Below are 23,553 nucleotides of genomic sequence, written 5' to 3' on the forward strand. Positions count from 1 at the left end.
GCCCCTGCCCTCCCCAACCCAAGTCCCAGAGGTCCTGCCCTCCCCATAACTCCTAATGCCCCTGCCTCCTCCAACCCAAGTCCCAATACACCTGCCTGCCCCCACTCCCCCAGTCTCCAGTCAGGCCCCAGTCCCACCCACTCTTCTCAGGTGTCAATGCATGCAGGTTCATGCACTCAGGTCCCAATGCCCCTGCCCTGTCACCATGCAGGTGCCAGTGCCCTGTCTCCTCCGCCTTACTCAGGTTGTAATGCCACCCACTCCTCTCAGGTCTAAATGCCCTGCCCTTGCCATCCCTCCCCTGTTCTACTTGTCCTAAGTGGCTATCCCTGCCCACACCCTCTCCCAAGTCACAGTCCGTGTCCCGTAGAACATCCGACAATCAACCAGTTTTCTGCAGTAAGGATGGCATGACGCATCATGCTTGGCTTCATCCATTTGCTTGTCCAAGTCATAGACTCAGAAACGCAGATATAGCGATTGCAACAGGTCGTGAGTCCCTTGATTTCCAATTGGTTTGTCTATAACATTCAGGCCCCCATTTCATTGTAACATCAAGTAAGGAGCAGTTTAACTTCTCATAACCCAAATGTTCCAATGAGGTGACAATGGCCTCAAACTGTGACCAATAGACAGTTCAGTGTTCAAAAGAAGGGTCAATGAACTTGAAATTTTACTCTGCTTTCTTTCCACAGGTGCTGCCAGACCTAAGTTTCTACAACAATTTCTAATTTTTTTTCAGATTTCCAGCATCTTCATTTTAAATTAGATTGTTAATAATAATGACCTGGATATTTTCTAATCAATGTGTTCAGGGACATTATGACATACTTCTGGAGCAGGTGGGACTTGACTCCTGACCTGGATGTAGGGATACTACCCCCACTGCACCACGAGAACCTGTCAATCAATGACACTGTAATCTCTGCTGCTTAAAAACATCTACCTGTTTCAGGCAGTAGATGCCCCGTTCATATCAGCAAATTTTGGGATCTATGGTGTACACATGACTCGAATTACAGTGTAAGGATAGAACTTACAGGGCTAGAGAACAAAAGGAGTGCTAAGAGGTCAAGGCAAATTTCCTCCTCTGCCATTCGGCAGTCAGAAGGAGGCGTGCTCTACCAGCATCCCAGAGCAGATTTGTTGAATGATCATGCTCCCCCTCCTGGATTTACATTGTTAGCAACCAAGGCCATCCAATACTTAAACCAGGACTGAATTTCGGGACAGCTGCAAGGGCACCTCCCATTTGAAGTCAGACAGCTCACTGTCTCCAGTTGACTGAGGCCTAAATCTTGGAATACCTCCAACCTATCATTAGCCTTAAGGGGTGGTGATGGCCTAATGGTATTGCCACTACTGAGACTGATAATCCAGAGAGCCAGGTAGTGATTTGGGAATTTGTGTTCAATTGCCCATTAGGGTAGATGTTGGAATTTGAATGCAATAAAAATCTGGAATTAAAAATATTATGATGACCATACATTGTCTGGTTCACTAATGCCCTTTAAGAAACTGCCATTCTTAGCTGGTCTGGCTTATATGTGACTCCAGACCCACAGCAAAGTGGTTGGCTCTCAGTTGCCCACTGGTCAATTAGGAATGGGCAATAAGTGCTGCCTAGGCAGTGAAGCCCTCATCATGTGAATGACTTATTTTAAATAAAAAGCCTTAGTGCCAATTTTGAAGGAACATTTAAAGGTTTGAAGTGTGCACACTCACAATAAGCTGTAGAATTGCTGCTTTCATTTACTTCTGCCAGTAGTTATATAACAAACAAATCTCAGCTCTTTGATGCTACAGCATGTATTAACTTATTTAAAACTAATGTTCAACCAGCTTGCAAAGCACTTTCTTGAAATCTTCAAATTTGGAGGAGATTTTGACAGAGTCTTTGTCTACAACAAAGCACATAACCATCTAAAACATCAGATCGATCAATGCCTCTTTATACTTTGTCAAATCCCCTGTGTTATAGACTGTGATCAATTTAATATTGCATGTGGAAATTGGACAGCATTTAAAATTATTATTGATTAAATAAAACTTCTTTAGCCCTCAACGTGATGTTGCTAAGGTTGGAGATTTTAAAAACTCTCCCCTCAAAGTCTTGCCAGGGAAATCTGCATCTTACAACCATCAAGGAAATTCACTAAATCTTTAATATTTCATCAGGTTTTGATGACGCTAACTAGAGGTGTCAAACATCTAGGTACTTGATATCATAATGCCACATCACCCTGAAAAACGAAGACATAATCTAAATGTTAAAATGTGTTTCCTTATTATTCTGCTTACTTACTGCTCTCTGAGTTTCAAAAGCACATTAGTTTTGAAATGGCCACAGGACAAAGGCAGTTTCCCAAAGCCACTATAGCTCCTAAGTTTTGAAGATTGCTTGTGAAACCTCCTTTATGGTTTATCTACAGGTGGAACCAGCTTGATCTAGCTATTGTCCTGCTGTCCATTATGGGGATCACCCTTGAAGAGATTGAAGTGAATGCTTCCCTACCAATCAACCCTACAATCATCAGAATAATGAGAGTTCTCCGCATTGCTAGAGGTCAGTAAAACTGGTATTCACCTCTTCATTATTCCCTGCAGTTTAAGTAAAACTCCATTTGGATGGAAAAAAATTCAAGTCCCTGGTGGTTTAGGCGTGTGTTTGTGGAGATTAGGTGAGTTGAGAGCCAATGCAAAGATTAGGAATTGACTTTTACACTCTGAGTTGTTGTAATTTTGAATGCATTGTCTAAAACATTGGCAGAGGCAGTTTCCGTTAGCAACTTTCATCAAGGAATTGGATAAATACTTGAAGGAAATGAAATCACAGGGCAGGTCTAATCAGATGAGCATTTCAAAGAATCAGCTGAGGAGGAACGAGCCAAACAGTCCCTGCTGCTGTAGGACAGTAGATGAGGGTCAGACAATACGATGAAGCCCTACTTGGTCTAATACCCCAGTAGCACTCACTCCAGAGCTGATTACATCATCAGGATGCTGAAACAATCTTTTCAGACTATGCCACAAAATGAATAGGCATAATCGATGTTATTGTTACAGATGATGGCCCAGCAATTCTGTACTAAACACCAGGGATAAAACATTAGGTTGAGACTTCCTCCTACTCCTTTGACATTAACCTTACCCTTCCAATTGCAGGGGTAGTGTCATAGCATCCTACAGCATGGAGACAGGCCCTTTGGCTCAAACCAGTCCATGCCGACCAAAACATGTCACTTACATATTTTAGACACCGACCTGCAGCAAGGTTGTTGCTGTTGAGGATCCTTTCTCCAGGTGACACAAACTTTGGGAGCCCAGTTTTGCATCTCCCTGCAACCCAAGAGTTGCCAGATAAAAATATTAGTCAATTATTGGTTATAAGTGTTGTCCACTTCCTAAGCTTTAAAGCTGCCATGGTCCTAGAAGGCCATAGGATTGCTCTCTCATTAGACAGAGGCAGCTGCTGGTGAGTTTAACTTGGGGGTTACCATGCCTCAGGTGAGAGGAGAGTTGAGATGGAGACTCTGTCATGAAATCTCAGCCAGTGTGGAAATTGAACCCATGCTGTTCCAAATCGTATCGCCAATTTGGACTCCAGCCTGTCTCCAACAGTGACAATTGCTGGAGTGGGTTGGGAAGATAAGGGTCCTTGGGAGACAGTGGTGGCAAGGATGGTTAGGCCAAGGGAGCAGGGTGGCGGGGTAGGGAAATAAATCTAGAAGTGGTGGGAGCAAAAGATCTTGAGGAAGTCTCTGACGGGCTATGGGCCTTGTACAGTCAGTATGTCATTCCTTCCCTGCCACCAGCTCAAACAGGAAACTCTGCTGGACATCCCAACTCTTCAACCAGAGAGTGGTGAATCTATGGAACTAATTGCCATAGAAAGCTGTGGACATCAGGTCATTGAATATATTTTAGACTGAGATAGATAAGTTCTTGATTGTCAAAGGGACCAAGGGTTATGGGGAGAAAGCAGGAGAATGGAGTTGAGAAACTTAACAGCTATGATTGAATGGCAGAGCAGACTTGATGGGCTGAATGGCCTAATTTCTGCTGCTGTGTCTTATGGTCACCAACATCTGCTTACCCTGAGAAACTCTGGGAAAATGTGCACTCACACATCAACCCCTCCTGGACTGGACTCAAACTGTCCCTGTATCTGCGTTGACTGAGCACCAACCCCACGCTGTCACTCCACCAAGCCCCCAAGCCCAGCCTGAGTTCAGATCAGCAGTCCTGGTTCCTTGCAGTGAATCCACCTTCCCAACTGCTTCTCCAATCAGAGACGGGCTCTGAATCTCTCTCTCTCTCTCTCTCTCTCTCTCTCTCTCATTTGGTCCCAGAAGAACGGTGCTGCCTGATCCTAGGCTCCAATGACAAGCACTGTCTACACAGCCCTTTCCCAGACTCTGCCTTTAACAAATCTATGTCGGCTTTCTATCATTAATGTGCACTTTTCCCAAGTTATTGTTGATTTTGTCCCAGATTAGCATTTCCAAAAGCTGCCCCATCACCAAGGTTAAGCTGACTAGCCTAAGTTCTGGGTTTATCCTTTCATCCATTTTTAAAGCATAAGCATTATGTTTACTATTCCCCAGTCTTCTGAAACCACCCTGTATCTAAGGAGGATTGGAAGATGCCAGTTCCTCTGCAATTTCCGCACTTATTTCCTTAGCCTTCTTGGATGCAACCCATACGATACTGTTCACTTATCACCAACTAACACCTCCTCTTTATCAAGATTTAACCCGTCCAATATTTTGACAATCTCCTCTCTCACTATGACTTCAGCAGTATCTCCTTCTATATCAGCCAAATGCAAATATCTCAGCCTCAGTCTCCTGGTCCAGATTCCTGTTAGGTCTTCACCCCTCAGCTTCCTTTTGATTATTGGTATGCCTTTGAGAGACTCTTGTGTTCCATTCTACTTTAGCTGCCAGTCTCTCCTCACACTTTCTCATTGCCTCTCTTATTTCCTTTATCATGTTCCCTCAGAGATTGCTGTATTCAGGTTGTTCATTTAGAACAATATTGAGTACTGAGGAGAAAGTGAGGTTTGCAGAGGCTGGAGATCAGCGTTGAGAGTGTGGTGCTGGAAAAGCACAGCAAGTCAGGCAGCATCCGAGGAGCAGGAGAATCGACGTTTCACATTGATTCTCCTGCTCTTCAGACACTGCCGGACCTGCTGTGCTTTTCTAGCACCACACTCTCAAATATTGAGTACTGAATAAAGTTAGAATTCCTTAAAAGGCCAGCACCCGACTGGCTTGAAGGAATAACTATTTTGTCTTGAATTGCAGAAGGATGTCATAACCCTATCCAAGGATCTTGGCATTTGCATCAAATAAGGGTTATTAATTGAATCATTTAAAGTGGAACATTATTAGAAGATGCAATGTGTTGCTTGCAACACCAGAGCAAATTGCCAGGAAATATCTGCAACATTGCATTTTTGTAGTATGTATAACTGTTACTTATATCCCCAATAAGTTCTCAAGCTCTTGAAGATGGCAGTGGGGATGAGAGCGTTGCTGAACACTGTGATCCAGGCTCTACCGCAGGTAAGCACAATGCTGTAATTTCACAGCTTAGGCCATGTCAGCGAGTGATGAATTGTGTGGAATGTTTACAGTTGTGAGATCACTGCTTCCAACATAACTCACCCAGTGTTATGACCCTGATACAGGACATGTTCGGAAATACAGCCCAACATTAACACAATCCGACGGCAGGGTTTACATGGGGGCTATTATTGCAGCACTCAAAATGTGACACTTTGACATTCAACAATGAGACTCAACATTGAGTTTCAATGCTGGCATACACTGGCACTGAACACTCAATCAGTACTGGTGCACACTGGCACTGAACACTCAAATTATGACTGACTATCAACACAGACACACACTGACACTGAACACTCACTCAATACTGACACTCTGGCATTGAACACTCATTCAAGTTTAACAACATCTTTCCTATGCCTCTCAAACTGGATGAAGTGAGGATTTTAATTGTCTCATCCCCCCAGCCTGATTCAATTTTCAGTACAAGAGTCGGGTTTATCTGTTGAGGGTCTCGTGACCGAAGAGGCTGATTTGTGATCAACAGATATTTGGGCACATGGGGCAGAATGTTCCTTCCTTTTCCAGAGTTAAGGCTTCCATCCTTTTCTTTCCTTCTGTACTATTGCTCTGTCTTAATTCAGCATTTATACTGGGAATGTGATGCTTGCTGAATTATTTTACAACAATTCTGAATGGTTGGTCGTGCTCCCCTCAGTCATTAATATCAATGCTGCTCTGCTTTATGGGAAATTTCAGAGTATTCTGTAGCATTTCTTTTCTCCTCCCCTTGAGCATTGATCTTCTGAGAGCTAACAGAAAAAAGATTCTTGCAAAAGAGATGCTTTTCAGCCAACCTTCCTCAATGTACAATCCAACATAATTGATTTTGCAAGAGTTTGCCTGAATGCTTGTAGAGCTGGCTTCAAGAAGGACGTGATCATTTGGTCAACAATTCTCTCATTAAATCCAACAAGTGCAGCAGCAGCTCTGCTGGTAGAATTTCTCTCGTGGTCTTACAGTGGCCTTTTGAGAGAGAAGGTCACCCAAGGTTTGGAAAATGCTCAACATGTTCCAGAGTCTCTCTACTGGCATTTACAATTGATGGTGTACTTCACCAACCAGGTCCAGGTTGGTATGAGTTATGGTTGGGACAGGACCTGTACACTTAATGGTAGGGTCCTGGGGAGTGTTGCTGAACAAAGAGACATTGGGATACGGGTTTATAGTTCTTTGAAAGTGGAGTCGCACGTACACAGAGAGTGAAGAAGGTGTTTGGTATGCTTGTCATTATTGCTCAGTGCATTTACTGTAGGAGTTGGGAGAACATGTTGCAGCTGTACTGGACATTGATTAGGCTACTTTTGGAATGCTGCATTCAGTTCAGCTCTCCCTGCTATAGGAAAGATGTTGTTAAACTTGAAAAGGTGCAGAAAAGATTCACAAAGATGTTGCTAGAGTTGGAGAGCTTGAGCCACAGGGAGAGACTGAACAGGCTGTGACTTTTTTCCTGAGCGTCAGAGGCTGGGGTCTGACCTTGTAGAAGTTTATAAAATCATGAGGGGCATGGATAGGGTGAATAGTCAAGGTATTGATGCCCAGGGTAGAACATTCCAAAACTAGAGGGCATAGGTTTAATAGGGTCTGAAGGGGCAACTTTTTCAGGCAGAGGATGGTGAGCGTGTGGAACAGCTGCCTTGGGAAATGGTAGACGCTAGTGTAATTACAACATTTAAAAGGCATCTGAATGAGTACACAAATAGGAAGGGTTTAGAGGGATATGAGCCAAATGCTAGCAAATGGGACTCGATTAATTTAGGCTACTGATTGGCATGGACAAGTTGGACCAAAGGGTCTGTTTCCATGCTGTACAGCTCTATAACTCTGTGACTGTATGACATTCAATGACAGGCCAAGTCTTTTGTCTGCAGAATTGAAGATGTTGAGCTTGGCTTGAAAATCTGGTGCAGAGCAGCCAACGACAGTCCCACTCATCCAAATACATCACATGTGTCTCATCTCTTAATTTTGGCACAGAGGTGACTGGGCTGAAAGACTTTACCATCAAGATGGTATTTAATGTTGAATGCAGAGGGCAATTGATGGTGTGGTGACTGTCAGATAAATTGTAGACAGTTTGGGGGCTATCACCTATAGCTTTGGAAGTATATGAATATGGCAGACGGAAAATTTGCTGCACCTTCAGTAGAACCATGTAATCATTCTTTAATTAGATATTTTATTCAGATGTTCTGCAAATTAAAAAAGGCATTAAAATGTATGAAATTTGCATTTTGAGTTGCAGCCAATGAATGGAGCACAAGTTAGTGAGAATGACGTCAATGAAATAACCTGATTCATAAAGCACTGTATGAAACTGAGAAATCAGAAGCAGTTTAGTTGCTTTAATGTTTACTTCTGCATGCCCTGTTCTTCCTGCAACTTGGACAAGTGATTTGTTCTTGTAAATGGTCCGCTTTCACTTGGACATGAACATTTTCACTTCGGACAGAAAGGTCATGCCTGAGGACCTTGTCTTCATCCTGCTTCTGCCCTGATTAGCTCTGAGCCTTCCCACCCAATCACCAGCTGGAGCCCCTAAGTGGGTAATTAATACCACTGAAGGATCTCATTCTACCCCGTGTGGTATTCAGCTAACAATGGGGGGGGGGGGAGGAGGTTCATCATACAGAAAGCTCAAATAGCAAACTCTACTGGGGTTGTTAGCCAGCTTCTGAGAATGGGAGGGAGAGAGTGGGTCAGAAGCACACAGTGCCTGAGCAAGGGCTCTGGCATCAAGAAGGGAAGATTTCACTGAGGGCCACAGTGCCAATCCCCCTCCCCTTATTCCCATGATTCCCACCCACAATCCCTTCCACCATCACTCTCCTGTGGTCTGTCTCCTCCTGGACCGCGGGTGGCTCCATTACCAGCAGCTGTTCTCATCTCCATGGCTTCTGATTGGCTGTCAACTGTTGGCAGTTAGGATATCCCTCCCTCATCTCCACCCCCAGTCCAGATTCCTTGATCCTGAAGAATGCTCACAACTGCCCCACTGAGTGCCAGATTAGCACTTATGTAGTGGGCCTTGTGTACTACCACCTTTGAAGTGATGTCCCTTTAATGGCTCATGATGCAAATAGCCAAGTACCTGGATGTGATCACGTGACTACAGGCGCCTTGTCATATTGCATTCTAGTTACTGTACCTGGACATTACCCTGTCCTCTAAGCATTGGTTTAGGTGTAAATGATCTTCCAGTAACTTCACTTGTATTACATTTAGATAACACCAGGAATGTCAATACAGACCTTCCCCAAAAGAAATGTCATGGGATTCTCAACACTTTTCCAGCTGATACACAAGACCCTTTCCACCCACATTAAATTCATACAAGGACAACAATATACAGGCTTTTAAAAATCAGAACTAACTCCACCTAGGCAATTCTTTTTGACTTAACTTCAACACTTTCCAATTCAATGGCATTCTGTGCATTGCAACACTTTGATCTAAGAAAGAAAGAAACTGCTTGCAGAATGTAATTACCTTCACAACTGCTAGCTATCCTAAAGTGCTTCACAGATCCTGAATGACTATTTGAAATGCATTCTTTTTCACAATGAAAGAAACGTGCCAATTGAGTACATCAAGCCTCCACGAATGTTGGTGTCATCAGGTAATCTGTCTTGGTCATGTGGATTGCCACCACTCAAGGAAGGCCTCACATTTACTAATTGTGTGTCCCTTTTCCAGAGATATATGAGTGCCTCAACCTCCTGCTTACTACTTGTACCTGTTAGGGACCACCTTGATGAGATTCAAGAGCAGGGAGGTGCACCAAATGACAAGAAGGGATTGGAGAGACTGCTGAAGACAGCGCAGTGGTTAGCAATGCTGCCTAACAACGCCAGAGACCTGGGTTCGATTCCAGGCCTTGGGTGACTGTGTGGAGTTTGCACATTCTCCTTATGTCTGTGTGGGTTTCCTCTGGTGCTTTGGTTTCCGCCCACAATCCAAAGATCAGCACGTTAGATGGATTAGCCATGCTAAATTGCTTCAAAGTTTCCAGGGATGTGCAGGCTTGGTGAATTAGCCATGGGAAATGCAGGATTAGGAGATAAGGAAGGGGGCGGTGGGTCTGGGTTGAATGCTTTTCAAAGGGTCAGTGCAGACTCGATGGGCCAAATGGCCTCTCTCTCTGCTGTAAAGATTCTATGATTCCGTTCTTTGTGATTAGAGTGATGAGTATTGGTCAGGATGAACTCCCCAACTCTTGTTCAAAGAGTATCATGGAAACTTTCACATCTCCATGCCCCCCACCCCACACTCCCCAGAAGGTGGGCTTGTCCTAACATCTCAAAAGCATGCCATCTGTCTCTCTCCATAATCTCAAACTTGATGAAACTGTAAAATGACTGAGTCGTGTTACTTCATGCAAATGTTATTGATCCTCTGTTTTTTCGGCAGCTCAGTCAAATATTAATTACAGGTTGAAATTACCTTTTGTGATGTCAGCTTCTGATTAATTAATGACTCGTGAAAATGTTCTGTTTTTTAAATCAAATTCATGCTTCCTTTGAAATTAAAAAGTAATGTCATGTGAACACTTTACATATATTACAGCAGATATTCTAATCAGAAGCTTCTGGTCTATAGTCTCAACTTGAACCCTCCAGAATGAAAGTGTATTTATCATAATTGATTCTGGAATGCTAGTTGAAGGATTTTCAGGGTAGTAGATTGTAGCATTAACTGAACAAAAATACCACGTGTGACTATACCAATGTTATAAATCAGAAGTAAAAAATGACATGTCCATCTGAAGCCATTCCATGTTTGAGTACCACAAGTGTTCACCAGTGGAAGAATCCTTCATGATCTTTCTGTCTCTTTCAGGTTGGAAATCTCGGACTGTTGTTCATGCTGCTGTTTTTCATATTTGCAGCTCTTGGAGTTGAACTTTTTGGGGACCTAGGTGAGATACAGCAGGGACAAGTTAATTTATTTTGAGTTAATATTCCTTTCTACTTCATGATGCTCATTTGTTGACTGGCTTTCCTCATTTTATTATAGCTCCTGTAAGTAGAGGTTTCATAAGAGCATGGTGGGTGATAATCATAGCAATCAACCTCTCAATCTCTATGTATTAATCTGCAACAGACCCAGACGCAAGGGGAGTAAACACAGAGAGAGCTTTGGGAACCTGAGTCCAAAATCACTTGTTCTTCTCAAATGTGCCATGTTTACCACATTTTATGCACCAAAGTATGCTCATAATGTAGCCCAAAATGTTATTTTCCTAAATAATGAAAATGACCAGAGGGTTGGTAACTTGTCAGTGAAACCTCTTATATAGATTCATTGCAATCAAAATTTAGGGAATCTGCTGCCTTATTGTTATGTGAGCAAGGTAGTCTAAAAACTGGCTTCCAGCTGCTAACATTACAATGGAAAGTGGTTTGGGATGGTGTTGGAGTGGAGATCTGCAGCATGGACTGAGCTGTCCTTACTGTTAGACAGTTTGTCCGTGTCCTCTATAGAGTTGTACTCTTGATTTGCTTGTTCCTATCTGCTGTATCATACCAGTAATTCAAACATAGTTATGGTAAGGAAGATGAAACTCTTTATTAACGTGACATACATGATTACAGTTGAGTACAGTGTTGTTTCTCCATCAGTCTCCAGCTCAGACTCTCTCTCTGAGTGCTCCATCTATATATGATTGCATAATTGAGAACTTCAGAGACTGATTTCCATTAACCCTTTACAGAAGATGTTATAGGATTCATTAATCCTATCTGATTATCTGCAGATACTATAATTTACGTGGGTCTTCAATTAATAAACCTTAATTTTGATAATGAAATAGAATCTGCAATATATCCCAAACCATGTCAACCTTGTATTGACATTGGAGCTCTGGATAATGGAAAATATCAGATTGAAATCAAATTGAGTTATCTTCAGATGATTTTCCATTAGTTTTGGGTGTAGATATATTTTGGTATCAAGAGTACTAAGAGTTATATTTTGTGACAATCAATATTTTCATTCAAAATGAAAAATCAAAGCAGAGCACGCCATCAAAGACAATTTGTGTTGGTCACATTTATCTGTCCAGTTGGGAACAGAAGTTCAGAACTCAGCTTTGTAACACAGCATGGTCCACTGCTGAAACTTTAATTTTCCCGAGTTATCCTTTTGATAGGTTCTCTGCCCAAGGTAGGTGTAACCCATAACATGACCTCTTCCATGGATAGGGCTGAGAGGCAGGTCCCAAATCTAGTCCCACTGAAACAGGATCAAACTTCATGCTTGTTGTGGGCTGGAGCTATAGAAAATGTCAATAGAGACTCCATTTTTTTTCCATCACATGGCTCTCCCATTCTTACTATCTGGCTTTGACTGTTTTGGACAAATGAATGGCACCTTCCTTGGCCATCAATTCCTTGTGCTTCTGGCTTAGAAGCTACCCATTACAGCTCCTCCTTGAGTATATCCACTCAAATCTTGCGATAACAAAGACTGCGAAGCCGCTCTCATTTGCCATCATTATTGTCCTGATTGTGATTCTGCACGTCTCCAGTCCTCCTCCCAGCCACAGTGATCAGGCAATTCTCAATGGGAATCAACCTGTCACTGCTACAGTGTCAATCTTACTGTAAAATTCCCTGAAAGACTTACTCCTTTTACAATGAAATGTAGCTGTGTTTTGATAGTGTACCAACATCACAATATGGCTAAACCCTATATTACCCAAAAAAGCTTAATTTATGTTCATAGAAACATTGTTAACTTTTCTAAAAGAATATTTGCCCTTAATTTAGCTTTATTATTATTTGAATCATTATCATTTACATGTGAGAATCTATCTTAAAAATGAAGCATGGTAAATGTTTTTAACTTCCTAGTTAGCTGTATGTGAATAATTCAATGTTATTCATTCCTTATTATCTTGCTGATATATCATTGTTGCTAGGTGCCTTGATATCTTGATTTGGCCCCAAATTTAAACTACCTAGAAACCACATCAACAAGATCACCAGATCTTAGTTAGTGGCATTCTTCAAGGTCAGAGGTGAGCACCCTTGCTTCATTGATGACTGTAAAACATAGGCCAATATATTTTGAGCAGATTAAAGATAAAGGGTGATTTAATGTAATCTTAAAATGATTAAAAAGTTGGTAAGGTAACAAAGAGAAACTGTTTCCTCTAGTGGGGGATTTCAGAAGAAAATTTTGAGGGAAACGCAACCGTAAAAGTAGATTAAGTCACTCAGTGATGATGTCAGGATCACCTTCTCACAGGAACAGTGGTAGAAGTCTGGAACTTCCTCCCCTAAAAAGCTGTTGTAGTTGAGAGGCAACAGAATTTTTTTTTAAATTGAAAATCCAATTTTTCCTTGGTTAAGTTGATAGGTTTACTAAGGATTTCGAACATTACTAGGAACTGGAAGAATGTGCAGGACTAAAGGAAGAAGGCAGGGGGATGGCATTAAGTAAATTACTCATTCGGAGAGCCAGTGCAGTCATGAAGACTGAATGGCCCCATCATAATTCTGCAATATTTGGTGATGAAGTTCAAATTGAGATTGGGAAATTAAGCAAAGATATTAAATGTGGATAAATAGAGTTAAGATACAGATCAATCATGATATAATTGAACGGTGGAACAGGCTAAAGGAGCTGAATTGCCTGCTCTTGTTCTTTTGACCTGTTGGTCAATTTAAATGTCTAATTCTGAAGTATGGTTCCCACAACGTTACCATATAATTTATTATTACAACATAAACAGAATATTTGTCCCCGATCCTCAGAAGTAATTTTATTTCAGTCAATGGTATTTTTTAATATCTTCTTTATAGAATGTGACGACTATCATCCCTGTGAGGGGTTAGGGCGACATGCCACATTCAGAAACTTTGGGATGGCTTTCCTCACTTTATTCCGAGTGTCAACCGGAGATAACTGGAATGGGATCATGAAGGTAAGCTTTTTCCTCCTTTGGCAACATTCCCAAACTGTAACCTGCAGTGGAACCATGAAACCAGATTTTGTGGTTGTAAGCTTGAGTGGCTGGAGGGGGGAGCTTGGATTGAGTGCTAACAACCACAAGGCCTCCTTCAATAATAGATTAACAGAGATATTTTTTGAAGCCTGATTGTTTCTACTACAAAAAGAACTTGGAAATTAAGTGATTTTTTAAAAACAAAATTCAGTTTAAACCCATTACAGCAGAGTCAATCTCACTCCTCCTCTCCCCATCAACCACTCCAACAAAATCCTTTCCCCACCACTCAACAACCTCTCACAAACACCTTCACTCTGGAGTCACATGAAGTCTCGGGTATTAAAATAGGGTCACACAGGGAAAAAGTTTGGGAAGCATTGCGTAAGGAAATGTATCCCCTCCTGGTGTGTCAAACGGAAATTGTGTTGTCTGACACATTTCAGAACGAGGCTTTGACAACCTTTGTTCCCGGCTACAGAAGCTTTCACTGAAAGTCACCAGTCTCTAGTTCAGCAAATGTGATTTGATACCATTCCCTGCTGAAAGTGAGATTTATTATCATTTGCTAGTAGTCTTTCTACTGTCTTTCCATCTATGAGGAAGGAAACACAACCAATATTCATATGGCGCTTTGCATATCCTCAAAAGAATGTTTCCCACTAATTTGCAATAATTAATTATTTTTGGAGTGACGTCTCTCTTGTTTTATGAGCCAGTTCAGCTGCTATTTCACACACACAAAGTTTGTATAAACATCAAAGACAGAAATATCCAATTCCTCTGCTTTGGTGAAAGTGCTGTAGACACTCAGCAGGTCTAACAGCATCAGTGGAGTGAGAAACAGTCAGTTAGATAAACTTTCACCAGAACAGGAAGATGTTGAAGATGAACAGTTTTTAACAAACCGAGTACTCTGTAGTAGCCTTTTTTTTTGCCTTTTCATTGGTCATTTTCTAACTTCCAACTAATAACTTTCAAGTAACTCTCTTTTATATGATTTCTCTCCTATTTCTGACATAGCAAGCACTATCTGTTTCCAACAACGGCTTTAGAAGCTGCTATTTTGAATGTCTTTAATTTGTCAATATTCAGCACAACTGCAGAATCAACTAAACTTGCAAATTGCATGAATGAATTAAGAAAGAAGATATTACAAAATAAAAGCATCAGGGTAGAAGGGTGTCCTGGGTAGGAGTGCTGGACACAAAGTATCACATTGGTCCAGCGGGTATTCAGTTCCAGGAAAGCTTATAATCAGCAACTGATGTCATAGAGTCATAGAGATGTACAGCATGGAAATAGAACCTTCGGTCCAACTCATCCATGCTGACCAAATATCCCAACCCAGTCTAGTCCCACCTGCCAGCACCCGGCCCATATCCCTCCAAACCCTTCCTATTCATATACCCATCCAAATGCCTTTTAAATGTTGCAATTGTACCAGCCTCCACCACTTCTTCTGGCAGCTCATTCCATACACGTACCACCCTCTATGTGAAAAAGTTTCCCCGTAGGTCTCTTTTATATCTTTCCCCTCTCACCCTAAACCTATGCCCTCTAGTTCTGGACTCCCCAACCCCAGGGAAAAAACTTTGTCTATTTTTCCTACCCATGTCCCTCATAATTTTGGAAACCTCTATAAGGTCACCCCTCAGCTTCCGACACTCCAGAGAAAATAGCCCCAGCCTGTTCAGCCTCTCCCTATAGCTCAATCGTACAGCACATTTTACATTTCCTGCCTACGATTCATTGCTCGCCTGTGAAATTTTGTAAGATAAGAGGCTGAATTAATCCAAAACCTATCAGGCTCCTCTCTCCCCAGATTTCTGTACCTCCCTTCAAATATCATCCCCCTTTCTGATAAACAAAGTGCAGCTCTCTTGACCTCAACTATTCCCTTCTATTCAGAACAATTTTATGTAAAGATATTGACCCTATCTCTCTTCTCCCTCACCCATTCAATAGGTTAAATTACTGATTTCAACCAATGTCCCCATCAGAATACTTCCTCATTCAAATCCCATGAATAACTATTATTAAATCTCATCTTGAATTTCTCTGCCCAGGTGGAAATAATCTCCATATTTCTTCATAATTTTACTTCTCATCGAAAATCAGTTTGGTGAATCTTGGTTCAAAAACTTTAACATTCTTTCTAAACCGAATCACCTAGTAGTTGTAATTTAGATTTCTACATAAAATTAAAGTGTTTTAATTGAGTCAAATGTCCATTGCACCGGGGGCAGTTTACTGATATGACTGTTTGAAGTACATTAATTTAGTTCCATTGTTGAAAAAGCTTATTTGTTCTGCCTTCATGGACTTGCATCATGTTTTTTCACTACTGCCATCCATATAATGGACTCTGTTTTCATTTGTTTTGTTTTAACTGCTTTTCTCCCTCATTGGCAGGATACTTTGCGAGACTGTAACCAGGAGGGCACCTGTTATAACACAGTGGTGTCCCCAATCTACTTTGTCTCGTTTGTACTGACAGCTCAGTTTGTGCTGGTGAATGTAGTCATCGCAGTGCTGATGAAACACCTGGAAGAGAGCAACAAAGAGGCGAAGGAGGAAGCCGAACTTGAAGCAGAGCTGGAACTCGAATTAAAAATGTTGAATACTGTACAAGGGAATGTGGACGGTGTGACATGGGGAGGTGGTGAAGGTGGAGATGCAGGTGACAGCCCTGGGAGTCCATCTGAGTCACTCCAAATCAAGATGGATTCGCCATTTTCTTTAGAGCCACCATTGGTAAGATACAGTATATTAGTTTGAATACTTCTCATCCATAGATCTTTAATGGAAATTGTTTACACCGTACAGAATTTCTAATCACCAAAGTACACAGTAGAATGCATACAAAAGAACAGTGCACCAAAGAGTCAATAAGATCCTGAAGGGACCTGACAAGGCAGATTCTGAGAAGATCTTTTCCTTTGCTGGAGAGACTAGAACTAGGGAACATAGGTGAAACATGTAAGGGGTTTCACTTTTCAGACAGTTATTATGTTGCGGTATTCCCTACCCCAGAAAACATTGGAGGCTGGGTCATTGAAGTTATTCAGGGATAAGTTGGAGAGATTTTTGATAGACAAGGAAGTCAGGTATTTCAAATGACAAACAAGAAAATGGAGCTGAGACCAAACCATGATCCCATCAAATAGCAGAGCAAGCTTTCAGGGCCAAAAGGCGGCCTCCTGCTCCTATGTCAGTCTGATGAGTCAGTTCATAGTCAAAGATCCCTTTCATAATTCACTATTTTAGTCCTAGACATTCAGTGCTTTGCTCATTATTGATATCTTCATTGTTTTCTATTTTAAGAAGACATCCAGAAGTCAGAGTCTTAATTTTATATCGCTTTTCATGACTTCAGGATGACCCCCGCCCCAAAAAAAAGTGTTTTACAGTCAGAGTAGTACTTGAAAAGTGTAGTCATTGTTTTGATGCAGGGAAGTATACTGCAAAGCAAGGTCTCAAATGCAGCAATGAAATAGATAACTAGATAAGCTGTTTTAGATCGAGGGATCCATGCTGGTCAGGAGAAATCCCCTTTTCATGTTGAATGGTCCTATAAGATATTTTACATCCATCCAAGAGAGTAGATGGGGCCTCAGGTTAACATTTCATCCAAAAGATAACATACCTGTTCATGCAGCAGTTTTTTTTGCACTGCCCTATGGTTATTATACAGAACCTCTATGATCCTCTGAAGTTATCATGGAGGGAATTTTATTTAAGCTGTTGAATGGATTTGGATCGAGTGGGGTGGTTAAAGTCTTAAAAATCAGATTCCCAGATCAAACCTATCTCCAACACGCCAACTTCTGGCTTTAACTGAGGTGGAATGGTGAGCAGGTGACCAAACGGCTGTGAGAAGGGGAGTTGGTATTTCAGTATGACAGTGATACCACACTTCTTACTATTATCCAACTCTAACTCTGGACAGAGCCCCAGGAAACATGGCATCTACATCCAGATGAGCACTTAACAGGTCCAGGAGGTGCTGGCCTTTACACTTACTTCTTGGATCGAATGGGCTGGCTTGAGGACCCCCTGTAATCCCACAAGGTCTCCAACCCTCCACTCTGAGGATTACAATCCAGAATCAAAGGGGAGAAGTTACCTGGTGGTAATTTGACAGATCAACAGCAGACTCTTGCAAGGAGCTCATTTGTGGTTGACAAAGAAGGGCTTCTAATCCTAGATCAATAAGCATGTTTTAACGAGTGATCAGAATCAATGTTAGATAAAATAGGAAAAGCTTATTTACAGTCAAAAAACAAGGCTGGAATGCTGAGATTGAAAATTATGATAAGTAACAAAAGAAGACAAGGAGAATAAAGCTAAATCCACTTGCAGATGGTATCATGCTCAATAGAAATTTTTTGTATGCTCAATAGAAATTTTTTGTGTGCATCAAGAAAGGACAAATTTAGATATGACAATAGTAGAACATAAGGACAAAACTGTGTGGGTAGAATGAAAACAGATGTATTTCTACATATTCCGATCTGCCAAGCTTATATTCACTGTAAAATTTGACAGTATGAATTGCAGATGGAAATACAATATAAGCAGGCAAATGTTGAGGGTGTTATTTAGGGACGCTGATCTAAAAATCATTAGAAACTAGAGTGCAGGCTCAAAGTGATTTTAAAAAGTGAAAGAGATACAAGAGTTTAAGAATTAAAAGTAGTGGTATGCTATACAATCATATGGAATCTTGATCAGAAAAGATTTCGAAACATAGAAACAGAAAATAGGAGCAGGAGTAGAGTGTTCAGTCCTTTCATGACTGATCATCCAACTCAGTGGCCTGTTCCTGTTTTTTTTCCCATATTCTTTGAACCTTTCAGCTCTAAAAACTATCTGACTCTGCTGTGGCGGTGCCAGTGTTTGACTGGGGTGGACAAAGTCTGAAGTCACAGATAATAGTCTAACAGGTATATTTGAAACCACAAGCTTTCAGAGCGCTGCCACTCCAGGTCACCCGACAAAGGAGCAGCGCTCCGAAAGCTTGTGATTTCAAATAAACCTGTTGGACTATAATCTGGTGTCATGTGACTTCTTATTATATCTAACTCCTTCTTGAAAACATTTAATGTTTTGGCTTCAATGGCTTTCTGTGGCCAAGAATTTCACAGACTCGCTGCACACTGGTTGAAGACATTTTCTCCTCATCTCAGTCCTAAATGGCCTACCCTTTATCGTTAGATGGTGACCCCTCGTTCTGGATTCCCCAGTCATTGGGAACGTATTTACCCTGTCTAGCCCCATTAGACTTTTATAGGTTTCTATGACACCTTCATTCTTCTAAACACCAGCAAACATGGTCTTAACCGATCTGGTCTGTCTTCATACACCCCTCCTGCCAAAAGAACGTAAGAACTAGAAGCAGGAGTAAGCCATCTGGCCCATCCTGATGACGCTCATTCCTGATGAAGGGCTTTTGCCCGAAACTTCGATTTTCCTGCTTTTCGGATGCTGCCTGACCTGCTGTGCTTTTCCAGCGGCGCACTAATCTTGACATCTGGCCCATCGAGCCTGCTCCACCATTCAATAAGATCATGGCTGACCTTTGTGTGGACTCAGCTCCAGTTACCCACCCACTCACCATAACCCTTAATTCCTTTACTGTTCAAAAATCCATCTGTCTTTGCCTTAAAAATATTCAACAAAGTGGCCTCAACTGCTTCACTGGGCAGGGCATTCCACAGATTCACAACCCTTTGGGTGAAGAAGTTTCTCCTTAACTCAGTCCTAAATCTGCTCCCCCTTATTTTGAGGCTATGCCCCCTAGTTCTAGTTTCACCCACCAGTGGAAACAACCTCCCTGCTTCTATCTTATCTACTCACTTCATAATTTTATATGCTTCTATAAGATCCTCCCTCATTTTTCTAAATTCCAATGAGTATAGTCCAAGTCTACTCAATGTCTCCTCATAAGAAAACCTTCTCAATTCCGAAGTCAACTTAGTGAACCTCCTTTGCACCACTGTAACGCCCTCTCAGGTAATGGGACCAAAACTATACTCAATACTCCAAATGTGGTCTCATCAGCACCCCTATACAGCTGCAGCATAACCTTCCTTGCAATAAAGGACGATATTCCATTTGCCTTAATTACCTGCTGCACCTGTGAACCAATTTATTGTGATTCATGCACAAGGACACCCAGGTGCCTTTGCACAGCGGCCTGCTGCAATTTTTCACCATTTAAATAATAGTCCATTTTGCTATTATTCCTACCAAAATGGATGACCTCACATTTATCAACATTGTACTCCATCTGCTAGACCTTTGCCCACGCACTTAACCTACCTGTATCCTTCTGCAGACTTCCAGTGTCCTCTGCACACCACCCATTTTAGTGTCATCCCCGAACTCTAAATCATCTGTATAAATTGTAAACAATCCCAGCATTCAGACTAGTGTTTTGTGCATTGTTTTGGCTATCTCACTTCAAGAAGGATCTGTTTGATTTGGAGGTCTTTGGGACTCCCAAGAATTATGCATCGGATGTGGAGGTTCTGAGCTATGGTATGAGACTGTGTGGATTTGGATTCTATCCCAAGAAATAAAGGAACAATCTGATTTGGCGACTTAAAACGATGAAGAGAGTTTAACAATGTGCATCAATTCTTCATCTATCAGCTTCTGAAGCAGTTCATTTGAGAACCTCTGTTGAAGCTTTACTGATTTATTTTTAACTGACTTGTCTCTGACTGTAAGGTTGTGTCCTCTTGTTCTGGATTTTCAATGTAAAATTAGTGGATTCAAAGTCAGATCTGTGGCCCCGTGTCTTCTGGAGATTGTTTCCTTTTTCCGTCAGCACCATTTTTCAGGATATAGCCAGTGGTCCCCAATAGAAACAAAGTCTGACTCGCAGACTTTCTTCACTGGTTCCCTGCTAGCTACTCCCCACAAATGATGTATGCTTCCTTTTAAAATTCATGTTGTCACTCCCAACTCAAAAATCACCTACCCTGTTCTTGTAGCTTACTGCCACATCTCTAAAGCCTCCTCCTCTCCAATATTCATAGAGGTTGTGGTTCTTTTCAAGTCCCTGTGTATCCTTTCCACAGTTTCATGTTTTGGACCGCTCCAACCAGATTTCTATCACCCTTGTCAGTCATAAATGGCATCCTGTATGACTGTTTCCATAGTGCACCATCCCTCCTCCTTCTCTCTCTTTGACTATGACACAATCTTTCCACATTCTCCTCAACTTCTCCATGGTGGAGCACACTTCTCTCTTAAAACCTCTCTGTTGATCAACTCAGTTTGTTGGTCTTGTTTACTTCCATTTTTACGAAGCCAATCATAGCCAAAGCAGTGGTTTCTCTAACAAACTATGTGACATTATCCCCAAGGATCTAACCCTCACCTCTATGCTGTCATTTAGTGATATTGCTATTAGGTATGAGATTAGCTTGCACATGTTTCATAGAATCCCTACAGTGGGGAAAGAGACCATTCAGCCCATTGAGTCTGCATAGACCATCCAAACGACATCCCACCTAAACCAAATCTTCCATCCTATCCCTACATTTACCATGGTCAATCCACCTAACCTGCACATCTTTGGACTGTAGGAGGAAACCCACACAGACATAGGGAGAATGCGCAAACTCCACACAGACATTCTGCTGAAGCTGGAATTAAACCTGTGCCCCTGGCAGCAGTGCTCACCATTGTGCCATCACGCTGCCCACAAAGTATGCTGATAGCATCCATCTCTACTTGTCCATCCTTTCTCTCAGCCCTTTCACCACCTCTATATTGTCAGATTGTCAGAAATCCAATCTTTATTGAGCTTCAGTCTCATACACATAAATGTTGGGATCACCTCAGCTCTTGTCACAAACTTAGTACGTATTCTTTGGCAGTGATTACATTCCCTCCCTTTCTTACTGTCTCAGGTTCAACCAGATTATTTGAAACCTCAGAATCTTACTTGACCAAGAGGTCAGCTTCCTTTCCCATGTCCTCCTCATCACCAATTTCGCCTTGTCAAATTGCCTCCTGTCCATTCTTAATATATCTGCCACTGACTTCCTCTTTGATATTTTTGTCACATTCAGACTCCAGGAATTTCCCAGACAGCTTCTCATCCTCCATAAAGTGTCCTATAAATGCCAACTCAGCAAAGCCCTGTTGCTGAATTCTATTTCACATCAAATCCGTCTCACCATTCAACACCGCCCCTTGTTACAAACAGACCCAGGGTGTCTTTCCTTAATGTTTTGTGATTCCAGGCAGGATACCCTAAACTTAAGATCCCAGCTTAAGCAAAATAAAACAAATTTTGTATTATGTTCAGCCTCATGTTTTTTAATGGAGTTGTAGAATCATACAGTACAGAAATAGACCCTTCAGTCATCCATGCTGTACAAGTTTCCAAACTAAACTAGTCCTATTTTCATGCGTTTGGCCCATACCCCTCTAAACATAGAGTCATAGAATCATTGAGTTGTACAGCACAGAAACAGATACTTCAGTCTAACTCGTCCATGCCGACCAGATATCCTAAATTAATCTAGTCCCATTTGCCAGCTTTTGGCCCATATTCCTCTAAACACTCCCTGTTCATATACCCATCCAGATGCCTTTTAAATGTTATAATTGTACCAACCTCCACCACTTCCTCTGGAAGTTCATTTCATACACACACCACTCTCTGTGTGAAAAAGTTGCCCCTCAGGTCCCTTTTTTACCTTTCCCCTCTCACCCTAAATCTATGCCCTCTGGTTTTAGACTCTTCTTCGTTGGGGAAAAGACCTTAACTATTCACACTATGCATGGCCCACATGATTTTATAAACCTCTATAAGGTCATTCCTCAGCCTCAAACACCACAGAGAAAGTAGCCCCAGCCTATTCAGCCTCTCCCTACAGCTCAAGCCCTCCAACGCTGGCCACATCCTTGTAAATCTTTCTGAACCCTTTCAAGTTTAACAACATCTTTCCTATAGAATTGAACAGTATTCCAAAAGTGGCCTCACCAATGTCCTGTACATTCGCAGCATGACCTCCCAACTCCTATACTCAATGCTCTGACCAATAAAGAAAGCATACTAAATGCTTTCTTCACTATCCTATTTACCTGCAACTCTACTTTCAAGGAGCTATGGACCTGCACTCCAAGGTCCCTTTATTCAGCAACACTCTCCAGGACCTTACCATTAAGTGCATAAGACATGACTGATTTGCCTTTCCAAAATGCAGCACTTCTCATTTATTTAAATTAAGCTCCATCTACCATTCCCCCACCCAATGGCCCATCTGATCAAGGTCCCATTGTCCTCTGAGGCAACTTCCTTCTCTGTTCACTACACCACCAATTTTGCAAATTTATTAACCATACCTCCAATATTCACATCCAAGTCATTTATATAGGTGACAAAAAGCAATGGACCCAGTGCCAATCCCTGTGGCACACCACTGGTCCTAGGCCTCCTGACCGAGAAGCAACCCTCCACCACTCTCTGTCCCCATCTAGCCAAACCTTTCCTGTTCATGTACCTGTCCAAATGTCTTTTAAATGTTGTAACTGTAGCTACATCTATCATTTCCTCTGGCAGTTCGAACCACCCTCTGTGTGAAAATGTTGCACTGCAGGTCCCTTTTAAATCTTTCTCCTCTCACCTTAAAAACATGCCCTCTAGTTTTGAATTCCCCAGCCCCAGGGAAAAGACCTTTGCTATACATCTTATCTATGCCCTTCATGATTTTATAAACCTCTATATGGTCACCCCTCAATGTCCTACACTCCAGCCTAACCAATCACTCCCTATAAATCAAAGCCTCCAGCACCATCTACATTCAGGTAAATCTTTACTGAGTTCTCTCCAATTTAATAATGAACTTTCTGTAGCAAGGCAACCAAAATACAGTACTCCAAAAGTGACCTCACTGACGCCCTGTACAACCTCAACATGACTACCCAATTGCTATTTGGTTT

The 23,553-nt window shown here is 41.7% G+C and overlaps 1 protein-coding gene across 7 annotated transcripts in view; it reads left to right on the forward strand.

Annotated features, from left to right (window-relative positions):
- The window catches only part of LOC122562009 (voltage-dependent T-type calcium channel subunit alpha-1G-like), a 304,845-nt gene that overhangs the window by 241,024 nt on the left and 40,268 nt on the right, over window positions 1–23,553 (forward strand). For all 7 annotated transcript variants that reach the window (XM_043714394.1, XM_043714395.1, XM_043714398.1 and 4 more), the window contains 5 exons: window positions 2,433–2,566; window positions 5,500–5,570; window positions 10,473–10,551; window positions 13,442–13,563; window positions 16,000–16,341. In XM_043714394.1, the coding sequence (XP_043570329.1) occupies window positions 2,433–2,566; window positions 5,500–5,570; window positions 10,473–10,551; window positions 13,442–13,563; window positions 16,000–16,341 (748 nt within the window). The remainder of the gene's footprint in view (window positions 1–2,432; window positions 2,567–5,499; window positions 5,571–10,472; window positions 10,552–13,441; window positions 13,564–15,999; window positions 16,342–23,553) is intronic.

This window comes from Chiloscyllium plagiosum, chromosome 24, assembly GCF_004010195.1.
Source record: "Chiloscyllium plagiosum isolate BGI_BamShark_2017 chromosome 24, ASM401019v2, whole genome shotgun sequence".
Classification (NCBI taxonomy): Eukaryota; Metazoa; Chordata; class Chondrichthyes; order Orectolobiformes; family Hemiscylliidae; genus Chiloscyllium; species Chiloscyllium plagiosum.